The 23138-nt window shown below is 35.0% G+C and overlaps 1 protein-coding gene across 4 annotated transcripts in view; it reads left to right on the forward strand.

Annotated features, from left to right (window-relative positions):
• Positions 1-23138, forward strand: part of OTUD4 (OTU deubiquitinase 4) — a 43680-nt gene that overhangs the window by 12825 nt on the left and 7717 nt on the right. For all 4 annotated transcript variants that reach the window (XM_077139911.1, XM_077139910.1, XM_077139912.1 and 1 more), the window contains 10 exons: positions 636-708; positions 1867-1948; positions 4082-4220; positions 6992-7049; positions 7299-7416; positions 7505-7569; positions 9989-10083; positions 11153-11256; positions 11988-12174; positions 21718-21880. In XM_077139911.1, coding sequence (XP_076996026.1) covers positions 636-708; positions 1867-1948; positions 4082-4220; positions 6992-7049; positions 7299-7416; positions 7505-7569; positions 9989-10083; positions 11153-11256; positions 11988-12174; positions 21718-21880 — 1084 coding nt within the window. The remainder of the gene's footprint in view (positions 1-635; positions 709-1866; positions 1949-4081; positions 4221-6991; positions 7050-7298; positions 7417-7504; positions 7570-9988; positions 10084-11152; positions 11257-11987; positions 12175-21717; positions 21881-23138) is intronic.

The following is a 23138-nucleotide window of genomic DNA, read 5'->3' on the forward strand; positions in this document are numbered from 1 at the left end:
ATTCCTAGATTATACTATCTCAGTTTTTATCATCTGTCTTTCTGATTTCATTTATACACTTGGTTTTGAAACATCTTTTCTAAGTTTTTCTTTTTTTAATTACAGAAATTGGATTTTGATATTTAGATATATGAAGTTTTCGAATTTTAATTCTCAACATTTTTTTGGAAAGGAGTGTAGAATATTTTCCAGGCTTTGCTATTTAACTTTTACCAACCTTATATAGAAAAGATTTCTCACTTTCTTGGGTCTGGTAGCCATTGAGTGGCTATTAGAACAGAACTAAAACAGCATGTATTTGATTTTACTGCTTTGCCCAGTACAAGAGCAGATGAATACTTTGCTTTTTCTTTTCAAGACACTTTCATAAATTTCATCTTCACAGTTTCTGAGGTCTGTGTTTAGAGTTATATCTGAAGTTATATGTGTTCAACTTATATTTACATTTTTATTTAAAAAAGATGCTTTTATGTATTTTACAACTTATTTCATTGCTGTCTTTTATTTACTGCTATATTTCCGGCACGTAGAACACATTGCTTGGCACTTATCAGCACTTGACAAATGAGTGGATTATTAAATCTAAATTTATGGCATGTATTCCATCAGAAATAACTTCTAAATGTTATTTTCAGGAAAGATTTTATAATTTATCGGGAGCCAAATGTTTCTCCTTCACAAGTAACTGAAAATAATTTTCCTGAAAAGGTAAGAATTTATTTAAATGTCTCTGAAGGATTCACATAAAATAACCACTTGATTGCCACCTTGACTGCCTAAGCACTAATTCTTAAGTGACTTTTTAAAATATGAAGGTTATGTTATTCTGAGCTTCTAAAAAGTTTCTATTATTTATTTTTTCTGTTAATTTTTTTAAGTTCCTAGTAATCATATTTTTTAATCAACTTTTAATTCAATCATATTTTGTATTTTTTCCTTCACAAATCATTGGATTTTGAATGCTTGATAACATTTTAGTAGAGGAAAAATATTATGATGAGACGCTAGTGTATATGAGGAACAATGTTTTATGTGGATATAAACATTAAATAGTAAAATAGCTTGTGAGAATAAATTCTACCATTGTATCCATGAAGACATTAGTGCTCATGATATTGTTCTCATCGTAAGATATGGTTCCCACACCAAGGTGCTAATCCATTAGCTAGTCTCAAAGCAACAATGGAAAATTTTTGTGAAACCTAGAAAGAGAAATATTCAACTGATTAATAAGAGAAGTTTGTTTTAATTGCCTTTTTGGAATCATGCAGGCCAAATTGAGTAACTTCTGTATCACCATGCTAATGATGGTAAAAGGGAAGGAAATTGAATGACATACATACTACCTTTTTAAAGAGGTGGGACTTTTCCAATGTTTTGCTCTGGATCTGGCCTTTCAATACAGTTTTTGGAGTAGAGCATATTCTTAAAAAATCAGTGTGCATTTCTTTTTGCATAAGTAATTGACTATTTGGAAAGTACTGTATACTGTAAAGAAGCAGAAGAAAAATTTACCTTTGATTCTCCTGCTTAAAAGTAAACATTAATAAGGTTTTGGTCTGTTTTTTTTTTTTTTTAACCAGTATTTGAGCTCTTGTTGTTGTAAATAATTAAAATCACATTGTTTTGTTGTGTCTTTTTTTGTAATCCCATAAATATTTCCCCAAGTCATTAAGAACTTTTTGATATAATGACTGCATAACATTTCAGCATATGGATGTACATAGGTGTCCATGTTGGAACTTTATATTGCTTCTAAAATAATAACTGGAGATTATCTACAAGTAATTCAAAGGCAATGGAAACATGTTACTATGTAAGTGTCATATATATGAGGAGCTGAAATGTGTGCTTTTTCCTTTTTAGGTATTACTGTGTTTTTCAAATGGAAATCATTATGATATTGTCTATCCAATAAAGTATAAAGATAGTTCTGCTGTGTGTCAGTGTAAGTATAGCTTCTGTTTTTGTATAGGAAATTATGTTCTGAGGCTCTAAAGCCTTAATGCAAACAAATCAGGATAAATTATTTTGTTCTTCTCTAACCTGAAAGATATTTTAAACAACTTTAGGTTTCCAGAAATATTCATACCATTATATAAACTTAAAAAAAAAAGGAGTTGACATTTGCAATACAAATACAAATTTTTGACTTGCAAGTACGAATTTTTTTCTTACAGGAATTTCAGTAATGAGAATTATTGTGTATTTTTTTGTGTATGCATTTTTAAAGCTTGCTAAGTTAATGTAAAGCTTGAAAATTAAAATAATTGAGTAAATCAAATCATTTCTATCAAATCATTGGATAGCATTTTTCTCTAGAGCAGCGTTTCTTAACGTTGGTACTGTTGACATTTTGGGCCAGATAATTCTTTGTTGCGTGGCTCTATCCTGTGCATTATGGGATGTTTAGCAGCATCTCTGGCCTCTACCCAGTAGATACTGGTAGCACTCTTCTCCTCCCGTTGTGATGATAAAGAAAATATCTCCAGACTTTGTCAAATGTTTCTGGGATGAAAATGTGGGGGTGGGGGAGGCAAAATCTTTCTCCCACCCAATTGAGAACTATTGCTATAAAAGAGTAATGATCCTTCTTACATTGGTTTTCTTTATCATTTGTTCTGACAAAGCACAAATTATTCATACAAAGCAGTGATGCTATTCATGTAACAAATTTTGCATGTGTCCTTAAGCTAATGGTAACTAGTACATATATGTGTAATGGAAATTTGTTTTCTTAAAATTAATTCATTCATTTAGAGCTAGTCTAATTATATGCTGGACTGTGTTCTCTCCTTTCCCCCATTTAGTCAAATCTGTATGTTTCAGCTTTGGGAAGACAAGCTCATGGACCCAGCCTTTCCCCTGTACCTCTCAGGGCCTGTGGTTTGGGTCATATCAGTGGTATTACCAGAACCTAGAATAGAAATGGTCTCTGAGGAGGTGGTCCCTCTGGGGACTCGTTTAGAAGAGTAGGCTCTCATTGTTGATCAGTTCTTCCTGTACTTGTTCACATATCTCGTTATAATAATACCAAATAAGAATGCTGATATCTTGAGTAGTGTGCTTTCAGATTTTTTATAAATGATCTTTCCATGCTCTTAGGGCTGTAGTTTTTACTGTTTTTCCATAAGTAATAAAGTTGTTTAAATATTATTTCCTCCCTTCAGTGGCTGCTTTTTAATCCTTTACAAAAAATTATCAAGATTTCATAAAAATGCAGGGCTAGGTTAGTCAGCCAAGCATCCTCTTGTTTTAGATAAAACTGAGGTGAAGGGCCTTGCTGCAAATTGCAGTTCAAATAAAAGCTATGATTAAATGTGATTTGTCTTCTAGTGTTCTCTGTAGTGTTCTTACTGTGTTCCTTAATCTGGCAATCTTAATGTTTCTTAGTGTTTTCTATCTAAGGCCCCCTCTTAAGTTTGGGCAGGTTGTATCTCCAAATCTCAGTTTTCTCATCTATACAGTGAAAATAATAATACTTCATATTGCTCGAATTAAATAATGAAGGTGTGAAATGCTTACTTGGCATATTGCATGGGATATAGTAATTGCTTAATATTATATTTAGCTTTCCCCATCATTACACTTGCTTCACAGTTGTGAAACCTTTTTCTGTTGTTAATTATAAGAAGGGTGATATTTTATATAATGCTTTTGAAATAGTTAGCTTTGCACAGGCGGAAGTTTTATTGTTCTCTAAGCAGCTTTCTGATGTAAATTGTGTTATTGTCCATAAGATGTTGCAGTTGTCCAGTTAGGATTTTAGAAACCTGGCAAAAAAAAAAAAAACACCTTATGGTTATAATTCTCACCAATAACCATAGATCAAAATAATTTGGTTATACAAAAGTTAGAAATATTAAAGTATGTTTTTGTATTGCAATTTTATTTTTCAAATTTTGGAAAAATCATCTTTCAATTAGAAATACTACCTGCATGATTTAGAAATAATAAATGAGTAATCTTCCAAGGAAATAATGACAAATGAAATTAGTTATTGCATGACTGATTTAAATGTTAGGCCTCCAAAACACCTATAGTTACATAATTTTTTTTTTTTTTTTTTTACTAATTGCAGCTCTCCTTTATGAATTGCTGTATGAAAAGGTATTTAAAACTGATGTTAGTAAAATCTTGATGGGACTAGACACCTCTGAAGTAGATGATGAAAACCTCAGCAACAGTGAAATGTCAGATTCAGAGGATGATAGTTGCAAGTAAGAATGAATTTAAGTTACATTATGGACTATGGTTAATAGTGCAATTATAAAACTGTTTTCCTCAATTATAACAAATATGCCACACCAATCCAAGGTGTTAATAATAGGGTGGTATGTGGGAATTCTGTATTTTATCCATGATTGTTCTGTAAACCCACAACTTGTCTTATTTTAAATGACTTTAAATCCCAAAATATCTTTACTTTTCTGCATGGAATTTTTTCACATATTAAAGTAATAATTGCACTCAGAAAATGTAATGCTCTGCTGTAGACATTTCATTATTTTTTGCCACTGATTTTACCTAATTTTTATGATCGGACTATTCCTTTTCCCTTTGAAAGCTGATGTTTTTGGTTGATGAGAATCTATTTGTTTGTAATCAAGATATGTATCTGGAGAACAGATTTGTCTGTACGTATATGTGTGTATATTGTAAAATTTTAAAGTTAAGCTGCCAGTTGTTTACATATCAAGTGATGATAAAATAGTCATTTTGATTTCCTTGACTTTATTGTTTTCTTTCTTGGATAATGCCTACTCTTTTTTTTTTTGTAGATAACAAAAGTCCTAAGTTGGGTTATATTTGTGTAAACAATTTTGCATAATACCTCTTTATTTTAGGTGGTGAATAAATAGCCTCTTAATGTAGTTTTGGAGGCTCTGTTTTTCTTTTCTACAGAAGAAGCATAGGTTAGTGGTTAATATTTGGAGCTCTTTGACATCTATTCATGGTTTCAGTTCTGGTTTCTGCTAACCAGTCAGACTTGGGCCAAGTTTCTTAAATTTATTTAGAAGCCCCAGTTCTTTAGCGAGGATATAGTGCTTCTTCAAAAGGGAGAGTGAAATGAGATAACATGTAAAGTGCATAGCCTAGTTCCGAGACATAATGTTCAGCCTATGTTAGTTGTTATCATTATTAAGAAGTTTACTCTTTGTATGTATATTTTATAGCAACTAACCCTGTTACACTCCTAGTGAAATTAAAGTAAGTATTATTTCCCTGTATGAGAGTATGAAAATACCCTACTTGGAGTTATGCAATGTGAAATTAGAGATAGAAGTGGAATTTAAGCCTTGGAATATATAATTCTTAATTGAATAAATACTTAAAAAAAATCTCCTTTGATCTTTAATTCCCAGATACTTGTTGAATTAAAATTTTTTCATCCTCATTCAAAATTTGACTCCGTTTCTCCCTAAGTCACTTAGGCTAGAATCTGGATGTGTTGTTGTGAATTCAGTCCTTCAATAAACTAGTTAACTTTGCACAAATAAAATTCTGCTCCGTGGTTGCTCTCTAAGCAATTATCTGATTACGACATGTCATTGACCATAGGAGAAGTTGGAAGAGAGAATGACTAGCCAGTTGTGACTTTTACGTATGGTTAGGCGAGGCTACTTCTAGCACATGTTCTTTTGTTACTGCTGCTGTCTGGTCTGGGATGACAGTAGACAGGTGGAAAGGTAGCATGCAGACTGGAGGATAGTAAGCTGGAACAATTTAACAGGGAAGGTAGAGAAGGTATACTCATTATCATGCTCAGTTCTTTTTATACTGTATGTTGTATTTGCATTATTAACATTTCTTTTTACTCATGTCATGAATGATTTAGGGAGGACAGGGCTTTTCAGTTAGGGAAAAAGAATGCTATATAACCATGGCAAGAGTGAGAGGCATAGTGTGGTAGTAAGGAGGGAAGTCCAGGGATCTCACTGTATTCTTATGTCTGAATTCTTTTAAAAGCCTTTATATTGGTCAGTTTTACTGCATGTAGACTTGCAGTCTTGGTGATTGTGCTGAAGACAAGGGTTGATTTATTAAGAATGAATTGTAGAACAGAAGAACACATTAGGTACAAATCAGGCTCTCTCATCTCTACTCTCATTTGACCTGGTGTTTCATCCTCACCAGCCTTTTTGTCAGACTCACCCTCTTATGGATTTTATCACTTGTGTTTCCCTCTGCTGTCTCACTACCTTTATTTCTTTCTTTAAAAAGTCATCTTGGCAAGGCCTTTTTCATTCTCCTTTTAATTTTTATCAGCCTACGTCTCAACATTGTCACTTTTTCCTACCTTTTTTCCCCTCATAGCACTTAACCAGCATTTAACACATTGATTGCTTATTTAGTTTTTATTTACTTTCACTAAATTGTACATTTCATGTGGGCAGAAATTTCGTCTGTTTGGTTCACTCGTGAACTCCACCTAAAATAGTGCCAGGTATACATAGTAGGCACTGAAATATTTGATGAATAAATGATTGTATACCATGATGTTAGTTCTTGGTTGTTTTATTTAACTAGGGAGTGTCTTTGTTGACTCCTCTTTAGATAGATAGGTGATTTTGCTATACTGGAGTGTTTCGTTTAATGAGGCCTCAATTTAATATTGAAAGGAAATTTTTACATTGATATTTCTGCCACCAGCATTCCAGTTGGTTTCTATTTTTATTCTCTAGATGGTTAAGCCAGTAGAAATTACTAATAATAAAAGTCTTTGACATAATATTTCACAAGTATGTAAGTACACACATATGTGAGCTCCTTTTGAAGGGCAGCTGTGACTTTAGGGATTTTTATTTGAGGCTTAAAAGTTAATTATATATAAAGTGGTGCACGGGTGGTTCAGTGGTGGAGTGCTTGCCTTCCATGCAGGAGACCAGGATTTGATTCCTGGACCGTGCACCCACAGAAAAAACAAACAAAGTTAGTTATATACAAATACGTTTTTGTTCTCATATTATTAATATAATTTTTTTTTCAGGAGTAAAGCCACCACCATTAATGATGTGAATGGATTTAAACCTCTCTCAGGCAACCAGGTATTTTATTTAAGTGGTTTTAACTAGTCCCTCTAATATGTAAATGCATATAAATATATATTCCTAAATATTTTTCTCTCTTCTGGTACCTTTTCAGTTGAGTCAGGGTCATCTACTAGTAGTAAATTTATTGGCAACTTTCTAATTTTTGAAGTTATTTTTCTCCACTTTACTCTTTTGCATGTATCAAATGAAAATGTTCTAAAAACATTTTTGTGTTGATTGTACTTCCTGGCTTTGTTTGTTCAGCACCAGAAGAACAATGGGAGCTCTCCTAGCCTTCCTTTGTCTAGAAAGGTTCTTAAGTCGCTCAATCCAGCAGTGTATAGAAATGTGGAATATGAAATTTGGCTGCAGTCTAAACAAGGTGAGTTAAAATCTGTGCATTTTCTATAAATTTGCTTTTGTGGCACTTGAAATTAGTCCAATTAATATTATGCTGATACTGTTTATAGCTCAACAGAAACGTGATTATTCCATCGCTGCTGGTTTACAGTATGAAGTTGGAGATAAATGCCAAGTAAGTGATATGTATAAAGAAAGACAAGATATATTTGAAATTCTAATAGGAACCAAGAAAAGTTACTTGAATATGTTATTTTAGGATTTCAGAATACATTTATCATGCATTATCATGTATTTTAATAGTTTATATTTAGCTTTTTGACACATTTGAATACATTATTAAAATTGTATGTATCTAAAACCTTGGCATCTTTTTTCTTGATTTTACCAAACACAGTGTAACATTTGATTACTACTTGTTTCAAAAAAGGGATACATAATAACATTTAGGTATTTAGGTATTTTCATTACATTTTATGCAAATAATTTGCTGAAATTGATTCAGATTTGATTGTATAGGTCAGTTTGTTTGTGAGCACTTGGGAAGAATAAATAAGAAACCGTTTACTTTCTTTTAGGGAGAGATACAGAAATTTGTCTGGGAGGTCAGGGAGATAGGATTTATTTTGTATATCCTTTTTAACTTAGTTTTGTTTTTCACACATACATTGATATGTACATATTTTTTTTTTTACCTTTTGGATTGAGGAAGGAGAGTGAACCATAAAAGTAATTTTGCCATTTACTTTAAGTAAACTACTGATTTGCAACTGAGTAGCTAATTGTTACAGGGAAATGTTAGGTTATCAACTAAGGGGGGATTTTGCCACCCTTGGGGGCATTTGGCAGTGTCTTGAGACATTTTCATTGTCATGACTGGGGAATGAAGTATGCTGTTGGTATGGTATGTTTTTAAACTTGCAATAATGCACATGAGAGTCCCTCACCAAATAATTACCGGGTCCAAATTCTTAATATTGCTGAGATTGGAGAAACCCTGGGTTAGATAATTTCCAAGATCCCCTTTCTGATCTTGGTTTATGGAAAAATACTATTTCCAAAAACAAAAGTAATATTGTCATATGGACAAAATTACAAAAAATAATTTTTGTCAGAAGTGATTTCTGTTGAAAAGTGTCATCCTTTTTAAACTACTTTGAAATGATAGAAGTTTCTCCTTGAAATGTGAAAGAAGCACTCATTTCCTTTGTGATAAATTGTTTTTTAAAAAGTATCTGATTATGTCTAGGACATCAGTGATAGATTTTACCTTAATTGTTAACAGTATTCTGATTCTGAGGTTTTTAAAAGAAGGAGGATATGATTCATTTAATACTGGATTGTCATAAATATGTTGTAATCTTTGAACAGTTGTGGAACTTTTACTGTAGTGAAATGGGAAATTTGGAAGAGAACCAAAGAGTAAATTGAGGGCTTAAATACCCTCCCCTACCCATCCTCACCCACCAGAGAAGAGATTATTTTGTGTTCTAATCAAGTATATTTCCTTTGAGGTGTGAGGTTGCTTTTGGTAAAGTAAATGCTGTTGATAATGTAGATGATCAAGCACATAACTTGTTTTAGTCCTTTACTGTTTTAGAATATTTTATTTCTACTGCCTGACCATTTCACTTGGATAAAACTTAATTGAAATTTTAATTATGGAAACTGATGACTCACAGGTGACTTTTGTTTACTCAGGTAAATATCTAAGATGTAGTTTAAACTGTTGATAACAATTTTAGAAAAATCCTTTCTTTTTTTTTCTGTTAAAACTCTTGAGGGGAGGAGGGCATAGTGCCCTGTTGATCAGTGAAGAATAAACCCTGTTTGAGGACTTTCATCTAATAATACAAGTTGGGAGTGGCTTAATATATTGTGTTCCTAGTGTAGTGATTGGCAACTGCATTCAGTAAGTACAAATTTGATTTTCAGAAGAAACCTAAGGCCTTCTTCTTGTCATAATTTACAGTTTGGTAATTCCAGTTGTGTGTTAGAGAATAGATAATGGATCTATTTTTAGGGAGAAAAAAGGTCCCAGTTATATATTTTTACTATTCCATTCTCTTCTGGAAAATGGAAGATAATAATTATAATAGTTCTTGTGTTAGAGTGATTGCCATGTGCAAGTTGGTATTCTTGCAGCATGTGCATTCTCATTCCCTCTTCACGAATCCCATTTTGCATATGAGGAAACTGAGTGTGAGACTTGAAGGAACTTACTCAAGATCATATTGCTGGTAAGGGGAAAAGCCAGGCCTGGAATTCTGGTGTGTGGTGCCATAGCCCGGTATTTGGAACCAGGCCATACTAGCTCTTTTGTTTAGAGACTTAATAAATTGTGCTCCTGCTACTTTGAGCACTTGGGAAGAATAAATAAGAAACCGTTTACTTTCTTTTAGGGAGAGATACAGAAATTTGTCTGGGAGGTCAGGGAGATAGGATTTATTTTGTATATCCTTTTTAACTTAGTTTTGTTTTTCACACATACATACTTGTTTAGTTTTCTGATTGTTATTTTGTAACAATCAGAAAACTAAACAATATTGCCCAGGAAGCAGATGTCTAACTTTCTTTCTGGAATTGTTCTCCAGGTTAGGTTAGATCACAATGGAAAATTTTCTAACTCAGACGTTCAAGGGGTTTACTCTGAAAATGGACCAGTTTTGGTTGAAGAACTTGGAAAAAAGTATGTACTGCTCTTCAACTAAAGCATTTACTGACTTCCATTTAGCCTAATGTAATCACGAGTCTTTCTAAATTACCCTAAATATGTAGTTGCAGAGTCAATGAAAAAATGTGCCTAAGTGTAGAAAATATATTCGTTTAGATCTTTAGAAAAAAAATACTTTTAGTTCAAACTTTTATGCTTTACACTTCAGCAAATTTTAAATAAAAAATACTTGTTTAGAGCTTACTGTTTAAAATGTGCCATTCTTCACAAAGGCAGTTTGGGAGATTGTATAAATATATAGTGGGAGTTCTGGAGGGCAGGGACCATATTCATTTCTAATTTCTTTCAGTGTTGCGCTGCATATAATTATAGTATTCAGTAAATGTTTATCAGATGGAGTAGTAAAATAAAATATATTTTTTTATAAAATAAAATATAACTTCAAGTTGACTTCAAGATATACAGTTTAGGGTACTTTTTATTTCAGTTGCTGCTGCCTTAGAGAAAAAGGTTTTATTATGGGAAATTTCAAACAAACAAATGTAAGGAAGACAGTGCAGCGAATCCCAATCTAATGATCACAGTTTCATCACCTAACTGTATTTGGCAACCTTTTCTAATTTATTCTTTCTAGCATTTTTTTTAAATGGGAGCAGAGCTGGAATATTAAAGCAAATCCTGGCCATCACCATTTCCCCTATAGATGCTTGTATGTGTCTGTAACAAAATATGGACTTTACCTCTCTACTTTAACTATAATATTATTATCACTTCCAACAGACTAATAACCATCAGTTATTTATCTAGTACCCCTTTTGCTTTGTGATTACAACCATTTAATTTTTTCTTAAATTAGAAAATGTGATTTTGATTTATATTATCTCATTGATTAGAATTATATCTAGAGTGCTAGATGCTGTTCGTACTTAAGTTTAATTTGTTTTTTACATAAGAGCTAAAACTAGAAATTTTTAGCTTATATAAGTTAAAAATAAAGTACTTTTTGTGGAATACTTAAGTAAATATTCTTACTAAAATTACTAAGAGTACTTTAAGTTGTTATAAGTTTTTTTCCCTTTTGAAGACACTCACCGAAGAACCTCAGATCACCTCTCCCGGAAAGCTGGAACACAGTGTCAGGGAAGAAGATGAAAAAAACGTCTGCTTCTGGTCAAAATTTCCATTCTGGTAGGAAACTTACTATTTTGGGGGGGGATATTCTAGTTTGCTAGCTGCTGGAATGTTATATATCAGAAACAGAATGCCTATTTAAAAAGGGGAATTTAATAAGTTGCTAGTTTACAGTTCTAAGACAGTGGAAATGTTCAAATTAAAGCAAGTCTATAAAAATGTCCAAATTAGGGCACCAACAAGAGGTTACCTTCACTCAAGAAAGGCTGATGAAATTCAGGGTTTCTCTCTCAACTGACAAGGCACGTGGTGAACATCATGACGTCCGCAAGCTTTCTCTCCAAGTGTCTTGTTTAATGAAGCTCCCCCAAGGACATACTCCTTCTTCATCTCCAAAGATCTCTGCCGACATGGGCTCTCTGCTTCGTGGTACTCTCGTCCTTCTAAAAAGGGTCTCCAAAATGCTTCCTCTTCTAAAGGATTCCAACAAACTAATCAAGACCCACATGGAGTGGGTGGAGTCGCATTTTTGTCTATTCAGACGTTAATTCCCATAATTGGGCGAGCCACATCTCCATGAATATAATCTAATCAAGTTTCTGATGTACAGTGCTGAATAGGGTTTAAGAGAATGGTTGCTCCCACAAGATTGGATCAGGATTAAGACATGGGTACATAAATCCTTTCAAATCAGCATAGGGGGTGAGAGTGGGTATGGATAGCGATGGTGGTACCTGGAGTTGTTAATAATATTAAAATTATGAAATGTTTCTGGGTTCTTTTCACAGACATGGATTATAGAGGGCCAAAGAATCCAAGTAAGCCAATAAAAGCCCCATCAGCACTACCTCCTCGACTACAGAATCCTTCAGGAATGAGACAACCTGCATTCTCTAGTCATTCTCCAGGGTCACAGTCTCAGAAATCCTCCAGTGAGCACAAAAATCTTAGTAGGACATCCTCCCAACTTGTAAGGTAATCTTGAAGCAAGATGTCAAGTTAGAGAGATTTGTTTTATTTGCCACATTATACACATTTAAACAAATAGTCATTGCAACTTTTTGTTCATATGCTTGTGTAGAGAATAGTATTTTAAGTATTGTTGATAAAATACCATGTGAGAATATCAGTTATCATTCCCTAAACAAATCATGGTATTTTGTAGCTTTAGATATATATGTATATTTATTTATTTATTTATTGTTTATTCTATTGTGATGTTTGTTTTTGAATAAAGTTTTCAGCTTACTGATTTGGAAGATCTTTTCTGGTGGTTTGTAACTTGTTAAATACTGTTCTTAATTCCTTGAAAGGTGAAGATACTCTTCTTTGTCTGAGAACTTAAATCAGCCCAAATTGTTGATTTTCTTTGTTTTGAGTTTTGATTGTATTAGTGGCTCTAATACTGTATGTTTTTTGTTAATCTAATTTCTAACATTCTGACCGTATATTATCCAGGGATAGATAAACTTTAGTGCCACCACTTCCTTTGCTATGTGAGTTTTATTTTTTCCCTAATATACCTCTCCCTGGATTTATAGTCCTTCGAAGATTTCTTTGGAAGGAATGAAGGTCTTAAGTGGAGGCTGTCCTTTTCATGCAGACCTTTGGCTATGTCCCTTGTTGGCACTAGCGCCTCCCTGGATTACTGAGACCAGTGCCTCCCTTTGTAAACGTCCTCTCTCCAGTCTCCAGAAGATCTCTAGCATCATCTTACATGCTTTTTTAGCTCTGGCCTTTAGTTGCTTCATTTCTGGCATTTGGGGAGTCTGCTTTCTTGGAAGTGCATTTGCAATTTTATTTTTAAAGATATTTTATCTAGCATCTCAAGACAGAATTTTAGGTTCTTAGGCTGACATGTTACTAATAATAACATTTCACATTAAAATTTAGAAGAGGAAACAAGTTCATGTTCAGAATTTAAGATATTTATTCTGTTAAAATTTTCTTCCTATCCCTGTTTTTCCAGTTATTTCCTTTCTTGCTGCAGGGGCATCTCTTGTTAAGATTCTTGTGTACCGTTGCAGGGATATTCTATGCATGTGTGAGAAATACACATATTTTCATCATTTTAAGTTCTTAAAAGTTTGCTCTGTGGAGAGTAAATGATTAAAAATCAGTTGGAAGGAAGACATTACCTCATCTCTCACGGTTATTAACTGTAAACACAATACTGAGAATTGGCTAGTGTAAAGAGTGGTCGGGCTTGCTTTCTTGGCGCACTTAGCAGCAGCGTGCCTAGATGCTCAGTACCGTGACAGGTTGCCACTCCCATCATACAGGATTGGAGCCATTAATCCAGTAGTTGTGGTTAAGTGTCTTGTGTGGACGTTGATCAGACTCCACTAGTATTGATGGCAGCTTATCCAACATAGGTAAAGTCCTTAAGAGGATTAACTTCTTTTGAATATTACTTTATAAACCTTAAAATATAAAAGTAACTATAGAAAGATCATAAGGCAGAAAGAAATTTTTCTTAAAGTTGTCGATTTTTTGATAAACTACATCAGAGACATTTTTTTCCTTGAACATCAGGGTCCTCTTCAGTGTATTAAAGATTAAAAAAGAAATCACATGTAAATTATTAAACAGCTGATTTAAATATATTTTTGTTTACCGCAAGTGACAGTTCCATTCTGTGTGTTTCTGTGTTGACTCCAGTTTCCAAGGATTTGATAGAATGAATGCTCAATAGTGTGAAATATCTGTTTTATTAGGATCCTTTTCTGTTTTATGTGTTAGCCTTTTTATGTTACTTCCTACATAAAAACACTTGATGGTAATTGATAAGGCAGAGGGTAATACATAGACATGAAGCTTTAGAGAATTTTAAACATGAAGCTTTAGAGAATTTTTGACATAATGACATTACATACGAACCTAGTGGTATTTGCAGTTATAGATTGCCTTCTTCATTGTGGGTATGAGAATGAATTTTATTAATATTATTAAATTTAGAAATTGATGATTATTGAACATTGATGGTGAGGTTTTGTTTTTAATCTAGTAAAAGATTAGAATTTTATAGCTGGTAACTTTGGTAAATCCAAATGGGTTAAGACTATTAGAGTTTTTATCTTGACTATATATATATAATATATATATATTATTTTTAAAATATTTTTATTGATAAATCTTGTTTTCAGTTTTGATAAATTCTATTTTTCTAGGAAATTGTCCATTTCATCTAAAATTTCAAATTTATTGGCATAAAGTTGTAATATTCCATTAGTATCTCTTTAATGCTTACAGGATCTATACTGAGTTTTCTCTATTTTTATTCCTGTTATTGGATTTGTGCTTTTTCTTTTTTTCTTAAATTTTTTTTAATTAAAAAAAATTACAAGAAACACAAACATTCCCAACACATACACTCAGCAATTCACAATATCATCACATAGTTGCATATTCATCATCATGATCATTTCCCAGAACATTAGCATCAATTCAGAAAAAGAAATAAAAAGACAACAGAAAAATATAACAAACAGAAAAAAAAAATTTTACATGCCATACCCCTTACTGATCCCTTTCATTGATCCCTAGCATTTCAAACTAAATCTGTTTTAACATTTGTTCCCCCTATTATTTATTTTTATTCCATATGTTCCTCTCATCTGTTGACAAGATAAAAGGAACATCAGACACAACGTTTTCACAATGACACAGTCACATTGTGAAAGCTACATCATTATACAATCATCATCAAGAAACATGGCTACTGGAACACAGCTCTACATTTCCAGGCAGTTCCCTCCAGCCTCTCCATTACATCTTGAATAACAAGGTGATATCTACTTAATGCATAAGGATGACCTCCAGGATAACCTCTTGACTCTGTTTGGAATCTCTCAGCCATTGACACTTTGTCTCATTTCACTCTTCCTCCTTTTGGTCGAGAAGGTTTTCTCAATCCCTTGATGCTGGGTCTCAGCTCATTCTAGGATTTCTGTCCCACGCTGCCAGGAAGATCCACACCCCTGGTAATCATGTCCCACGTAAACAGGGGGAGGGTGGTGAGTCTGCTTGCTGTGTTGGCTGGAGAGAGAGGCCACATCTGAGCAACAAAAGAGGTTCTCTTGGGGGTGACTCTTAGGCTTAATTTTAAGTAGGCTTGACCTGTCCCCTGTGGGGTTACGTCTCATATGAACAAACCCCAAGACTGGGGGTTCAGCCTATAGCTTTGGTTATCCACACTTCTTGTGAGAATATCAAGAATTCGACTTGGGGAAGTTGAGTTTTCCCCCATTCTCACCATTCCCCAAAGGGGACTTTACAAATACTTTTCCACTCACTGATCAAATCACTCTGGGATTCATCAGGGCATCACCTGAACAAACCAACAAAATCTCATATCCTATACAAAGTTCCATGTACTTAAGGTGTTCAATCAACTATCTACATAAGTTATATTAGGAGATGCACTAGTCAAAGTATAGATTTGTACCAAAAAAACATTTTTTGCTTTAATCTCACACATTAATTGAAATTTTAAAATATTAAGTACCATCTATTTTCAGCACACTGCAGTAATGACATTCTTTTATTCCTCATGCAAAAACATTTTTTAAATTTGTACATTTAGTCACTATCATTATACACTCTAGGCATTCCTAGGTTACACCATCTCAATCTTTATCGTCTATCTTTCTTTGTGATTTCATTTATGCCCCAGCCCTCCTCCCTTTATCATTCTCATATGCAGCTTCATTCAGTGTTTTAACATAATTGTATTACAGTTAGGTAATATTGTGCTGTCCACTTCTGAGTTTTTATATTCGGTCCTGTTACACAATCTGTATCCCTTCAGCTCCAGTCATCCAATATCTTACCCTCTTTCTATCTCCTGATGGTCTTTGTTACCAAGGAAATATTCCAAGTTTATTCATTAATGTCAGTTCTTATCAGTGAGACCATACAGTATTTGTCCTTTTGTTTCTGGCTAATCACACTCAGCATAATGTCCGTAAGGTCCATCCATTCATGTTGTTACATACTTCATAACTTTATTCTGTCTTACAGCTGCATAATATTCCATCTTATGTAAATGTCACAGTTTGTTTAGCCAACTGTCTGTTGATGGACATTTTGGCTGTTTCCATCTCTTGGTAATTGTTAATGATGCTGCTATAAACATTGGTGTGTAAATGTCCATTTGTGTCCTTGGCCTCATGTCCTTTGAGTATAGACAGCATATAGATGGATCCTGTTTTTTAATCCATTCTGCCAGACTGTCTTTTGATTGGAGAGTTTAATCCATTAACATTCAGTGTTACTACTGCATGGGTAGTACTTTCTTCTACTATTTTGCCTTCTGGATTTTATATGTCATATCTAATTTTCCTTCTTTTTACCTTTACTCATAGTCTTCCTTTCTACACTCTTCTCCACACCTCTGTCTTCTGTCTTTGTATCTGTCTCTGCTGCTCCCTTTAGTATTTCCTACAGTGCTGGTCTCTTGGTCACAAATTCTCTCAGTGATTTTTTGTCTGAAAATGTTTTAATTTTTCCCTCATTTTTGAAGGACAATTTTGCTGGATATAGAATTCTTGGTTGGCAGTTTTTCTCTTTTAATAATTTAAATATATTATCCCACTGTCTTCTCGCCTCCATGGTTTCTGCTGAGAGATCTGTGCATAGTCTTATTGGGCTTCCCTTGCATGTGGTGGATTGCTTTTCTTTTGCTGCTTTCAAGATCCTCTTTTTCTCTTTGACCGCTGACATTCTGATTATTAAACGTCTTGGAGTACGTCTATTTGGATCTATTCTCTTTGGGGTCGCTGCACTTCTTGGATCTGTAATTTTAAGTCTTTCATAAGAGTTGGGATATTTTCAGTGATAATTTTCTCCATTAGTTTTTCTTCTCCTTTTCCCTTCTCTTCTCCTTCTGGGACACCCACAACACATATATTCGTGCGCTTCATATTGTCTTTCAATTCCCTGAGTACCTGCTCATATTTTTCCATTTTTTTCCTATAGTTTCTGTTTCTTGTCAGATTTCAGATGTTCCATCCTCCAGTTTTGGAATCCTATGTTCTGTCTCTCGAAATCTACCATTGTAGGTTTACATTGTTTTTTTTCATCTCTTCTACTGTGTCTTTTATTCCCATAAGTTCTGTGATTTGTTTTTTCAGACTTTCAGTTTCTTCTTTTTGTTCTTTCCTTGCCTTCTTTATATCCTCCCTCAGTTCATTGATTTGGTTTTTGATGAGGTTTTCCATGTCTGTTCGTATATTCTGAATTAATTGTTTCAGCTCCTGTATGTCATTTGAATTGTTGGTTTGTTCCTTTGACTGGGCCATATCTTCAATTTTCCTAGTGTGATTTGTTACTTTTTGCTGGCATCTAGGCATTTAATTACCTTAATTAGTTTATTCTGGAGATTGCTTTCACTTCTTTTATCTAGGGTTTTCTTGGTGGATGAATTTGTTATCTATCTGTTCTTTGACATTCCATTCAGCTTTATCTGGACCTTTAGCTTAAGTTTTGTTTAACAGAGGAGAATTTTTCAGTTCTTGTTTTCTTGTTTCTTGCCCTGCTTGTGTGGTGTCTTTCCCCCCCCCACACACACTTAGGAGGTTCTGTTTAGATATTATAGAGCCCAGCCAGATTTTCCCAGACCAAACTGGCCTCCTATCAGAAGGAAAGTCACCTGCATCGATTTTCCCTGAGGGTGAGACCCAGCAGGTTGAAAGACTTTCCTGTCAAGTCTTGGGACTCTTTTTTTCTTATCCTGCCCAGTATGTGGCGCTGGTCTGCCTGCAGGTCCCACCAGCATAAGATGATGTAGTACCTTTAACTTTTGCAGACTCTCCCTGCTGGGGGCGTGGTGGAGACAGAGGAGAGGTTGTAGGCTGGTATTAATGGCTTCAAATTACCAAGCCCTGGTGTCTGAATTCCTTGATGGAGGGATTCCACCTGGGTGGGGCTTCACCCCTCCCCTGGGGAAGGCACAGCCTCCAGATAAGCCCCCAAAAGAGCTCACTTCTGCCTATGCCTGGGGCAGTTGCAGCCTTAAAAGTGCTGCTGCTGTATCCAGAGGCAGTCAAGCCTTTGTAGATACACAGCCTCAAAGACCTCTGTTTCCTTCTGGATTTTTTTTTTTCCCCTTTTTCTGTCATTCCTGCCCCCTTGCTGCCGGGGCAAAAATGAGCAACCTCCACTTTGATCAGTTTCACCTAAGCTGGGGGCCTATTTTTAGTAGTCAGAATTTGTTAATTAGTTCCACAATTGGCATTTTATTGTGCCCAGTCCCTGCTGCTGGTAAAGTCCTTTCCTTTCCCCTCTGGCAAGCGGCCTGTGGGGGAGGAGTGCTGGCTGCCACAGCTTTGGAAACTCACGGTTCTGAGGGGTGCGCGCAGCCGGTCCAGCTGGTCCAGACTGGGGTACGCTGTGTGTCCGGTCACTGACGTGGCCCCAGGAGCTGTTCTTTACTGTTTCTGGTTATTTAGTAGTTGTTCTGGAGGATGAACTAAAATGTGCACGTTGTTAAGCCGCCATCTTAACCCTTTATTGATAAATCTTAACAGACATTTCATACGTGGTGTACAGTCAGTGGCTAATATCACGTAGTTGTGTGTTTATTATTACTATGATAATTTTTTTTAACATTGGCATTACTCCAGAAAAAGAAATAAAAAAGAAAAAATCATTCATACTATACCTCTTATCCCTCCCTCTCATTGACCACTAGTATTTCCATCTACCCAATTTATTTTAGCCTTTGTTCTACCTATTATTTATTTTTATCCGTATTTTTTAACCTATCTGTCCATACCCTAGATAGAAGAAGCATCAGACATAAGGTTTTCGCAGTCACACAGTCTCATTGTAAAAGTTATATCATACAGTCATCTTCAAAAAGTAAGGCTACTGGAACACAGCTGTACAGTTTTAGGTACTTCCCTCTAGCCACTCCAAAGCACCATAAACTAAAAAGGGTTATCTATATAACATGTAAGGATTACCTCCAGAATAACCTCTTGACTCTGTTTGAAATCTCTCAGCCACTGACACTTTATTTTTTTCTCATTTCTCTCTTCCCCCTTTTGTTCAAGAAGGTTTTCTCAGTCCCTTGATGCTGGGTCTCAGTTCATCCCTGGATTTCTTTCCCATGTTGCCAGGGAGATATATATACCATGGGAGTTTTGGCCCACATAGGAGGTAAGGCAGTGAGTTCACTTCCCTTTCAGCTTAGAGAGAGCTCACATCTGAGCAACAAAAGAGATTCTCTAGAGGTGACTTGCAGGCCTAATTTTAAGTAGGCCTAGCCTGTCCTTCACAGAAATATGTTACATAGGGGTGAACCCCAATATTAAGGACTTGGCCTATTGATTTGGTTGTTCGCACTGCTTGGGAGAATATCAGAAATTCTCCATATGGAGAAGTTGAATATTTCCCCCTTTCTCTTCATTCCCCCAAGGGGACTTTGCAAATACTTCTTTTATTCACTATCCAAACCACTCTGGGATTTATCAGGGCATTACACTAACCTGGACAAACCAACAAAATCTCATGCCCTATTCAAGATTCCATGTACTTACGGTGTTCAACTAAACTGACCATGCAAGTTAAATTAGGAAATGTACTACCCAAAATATAAGTTTCGCACCAAATAAACATCTTTCCTTTTAGTCTCACACAGAAGTTGACATTCTAAAATATGGATGTTATCATCCTTTATCCATTCTTCTCATGTACCATAGTCCTATCCAGATCAGCCTTATTCATATCTCTACTCGATGTCTTACCACTTTTTCAACTTTTTAAACAGTTCCTGTGTGTGGCACTACTGACTTTCTAACTTCAGAGCTGTAACTCTGAGTCTCGGGTGTCACATAAATACCCGAAGTTTCTCGAAAAGACCAGATTATATACAAATAGCTCAGTATCTCAGAATTTAGAATTAATAGTTACACTTCCTGACTATATGTGACTACTATAAGAGCTTATTGTCTAGGACCCTTTACAATAACCCCCAACCTGATGACCCATGCTCTTGAATTTTTATATTATATTTAGTCCATATGATTGAGGCATGATAATATTTGTCTTTGTTCCTGACATTTTATTGAATATACAGCTCTTAATGTTCATTCATTTAATTGCATGCCTCACAACTTCATTCCTTCTTGCAGCTGCTTCATAGTCCGTTGTGGGTCTGTATCATGGTTCCCTGTTCATTCCTCACTTGTACCTTTGGGCCACCTCCTTTTTTGTGGATCTTGACTGTATTAGTTTTGAATTCTATTAAAGGAGACCTGGGCTTACCAGTAGTGCTGAACGAAACACTTTATGGCCTCTTACTTTTTAATTTCTTCCTCAATGATTGTCGCTACCTTTCCAAAAAAGAAAGTAAAAAACCAAGCAGGATTGCCATGTATGCTTTCATTAATGTGGATGTGTAATTTTAGTCTCACACAGAAGCTCTGAAAATAATAGCAACATCATTGTTGAACATTTCTGCTCTGTCTGTGTGCAAATAAGGGATTGGTCCTCTTTGTGTGGCAGGCGAAGAGAAGAAGAAAAATACACAGCAGTAAATTTTTTTTGGAGGATAGGTGACACGGTAAGGTGGTATTAATTTTCAGAGACTCCTGACACTTGCCAAGTCCTTGATAGAGTTATCTTGATCTAAAATCAGTCGAGTCCAGATTTGCTCCCCGTTTGCTTCTTCAGTAAACTATTGGCGTTGACATCTACCTTGTTGAAATTAGGTTGCTGTTGTAAGTGGACTATCTGATTATGTAAAGTGGCTATTCTTTAATTCAGAGGTACAAACAAAATTGGATTCCTATCATACTGTCTCTCCTACTCTTTTCAGGTGAATTATATCTCTTGGTACTGTGCCTAGCATTTTTGCTGTGGGTTTTTGGATTTTCATTTAGTACTGTTGTGGGACTGTGACACAGTGTTAATGACATCCATATTACCTTTAATAGGTTTAAGACATACAAACATTTTAGGTTGTGTGGTAGACTGTTGAATTTCACTCATTGAATTTCTTGTCGTCCTTCTTTGACCAAAATTGTATTTAGAATGGCAGCAGTTTTATCTATGCAGTTAGTATCTAATTTGGCCCATTTTAGTTTGTCTTCTTTTCAGCTTTCAGCTCATCTCCTTTGGTGGTGTCAACAATAGGCAGGAGAATGGTCCTGGTTAGAAAAGAAAATTAGAATGTTTTGGGGACCTTCATAGCTTTCCCTTTACATTAAAAGTGAATTCTTATGAAAGTATTAGAATATGGCATAAAGAATATGTACAGTACTTAAAAACTCTGCCCAGATGAAAAGTAAAAAAAATCTCAATTATTTCTGGATCATCTGGTAGGGAGTGAATTACATTTTTCTTTTCTCTTTTATTTTCTCCCGTCGTAAATTTTCCTTCTTAACTCTGTGTTATCTAATGCTGCAGGAGCTTCTGTTTACTAAACATGAGTTAACCAGGTGCTTAAAAGCTCTATAAGGTACTCAGTACATTTTATTATTTTTTTTCTGACAAGAATGTTTTATTTGGTAGAAAAACTGATCGTGAGAGGCCTGAGGATTTTGATCACACAAGTCGAGATTCTAACTATTTCGGCCTCTCCCCGGAGGAGCGCAGAGAGAAGCAAGCTATAGAAGAATCTCGTTTGCTCTATGAAATTCAGAACAGAGATGAACAGGCTTTCCCAGCCCTTTCTGTATGTATAAAAGTACTGTTTGGATGTCTCTTGATAATTGTTTCTGCTGGTGAACTAATAATTTTTAGACTGAAAAGTACCTTAAAGAGCAATATGATCTCCCTCCTTTTCACATTTTGCATGAGAAGATGAGGCCTAAAGATGTTGCTTGTTTTGTGGCAGAGTTGGGGCACATGAATTGGTTTGCTGATTTCTAGTTTGATATTTTTGTTTTGAACTAATAAACATTTATTTTGTTAGAGGTTCATGATTCAGTTAATCCTTTGCAAGATACATATATAAAATCAGATAACTATTTTGATTTTTCTTATTAATCACACCAGACCTACTATATATGAGAGTTCATTGTTGGAGGTGGTATGCATATAACCCCATGACTGCCCTTGCTCAGCGTGCCAGACACCGTGCTGTGTTTGATACATCTCTGATGAAAGGTGTTCTCGGTCTTTAGAGTTCTTAAGTTGTGGGGAACTCAGAAAGGAAAATACGTAGAGTAAAGTAAATGTTCTGTGAGAGTTCATTGGCAACATATGAGAGGGGTACTAATAGGGGTCAGGACTGGAGACCCTGTGCATGTGATTTTCTAAGTATTGGGAAGTGGTACCCAAATTGCCTGTCATCTAGAATGGTCATGGGACTCTTTTTCTCAGCATTGGGTTAAACAAACAGAATGGAATATTATGGAAAGGTATTCATTTAAAGCATTAAAGCCATCTCCACCCCCCCACCCCCCCCACCCCACCCCCCCACACACTCAGTTCACACACTCAGTTCTCTGGCTTCCGGCCCTTCAAGAGCTAAGGAGCTTACTTGAAAACAGCTAGATCTCAGATACAGTTTAGTCTGAGATAGGGTTTGGAGTTTAAAAATTATTGTAAAACATGCCCACATTAGCATGTGAATTAGGCATTATCTGTGTGCCATGTACATTAAGCTCTCATATGTGTTATTTTTCCAAAATCTTCATAAGAAAATTGTTGATTTTTTAACCTTGTACTTAGTTTGTTGTCCTTGTTTTAGTTAGTGGGTGGTAAATGTATGACTACTGCGATGTGGGGATAGATTTTAAAATTATTTTAACGAAAATATGATGTTCATACTCATTTTTATACCAGGGAGTTTGGTCCTATCATGGATTTGATAGTGACTCAGTCTTCTAGAAAACTGCTGCCACAGAAGACTGAGTTCTTCTTCTTAGCTGTGAGAAACGTTTATTCATAGAGTGCCAGAAGAAGAAAAGACCTTCAGTGATCATTTA

This window comes from Tamandua tetradactyla, chromosome 22, assembly GCF_023851605.1.
Source record: "Tamandua tetradactyla isolate mTamTet1 chromosome 22, mTamTet1.pri, whole genome shotgun sequence".
Taxonomy (NCBI): Eukaryota; Metazoa; Chordata; class Mammalia; order Pilosa; family Myrmecophagidae; genus Tamandua; species Tamandua tetradactyla.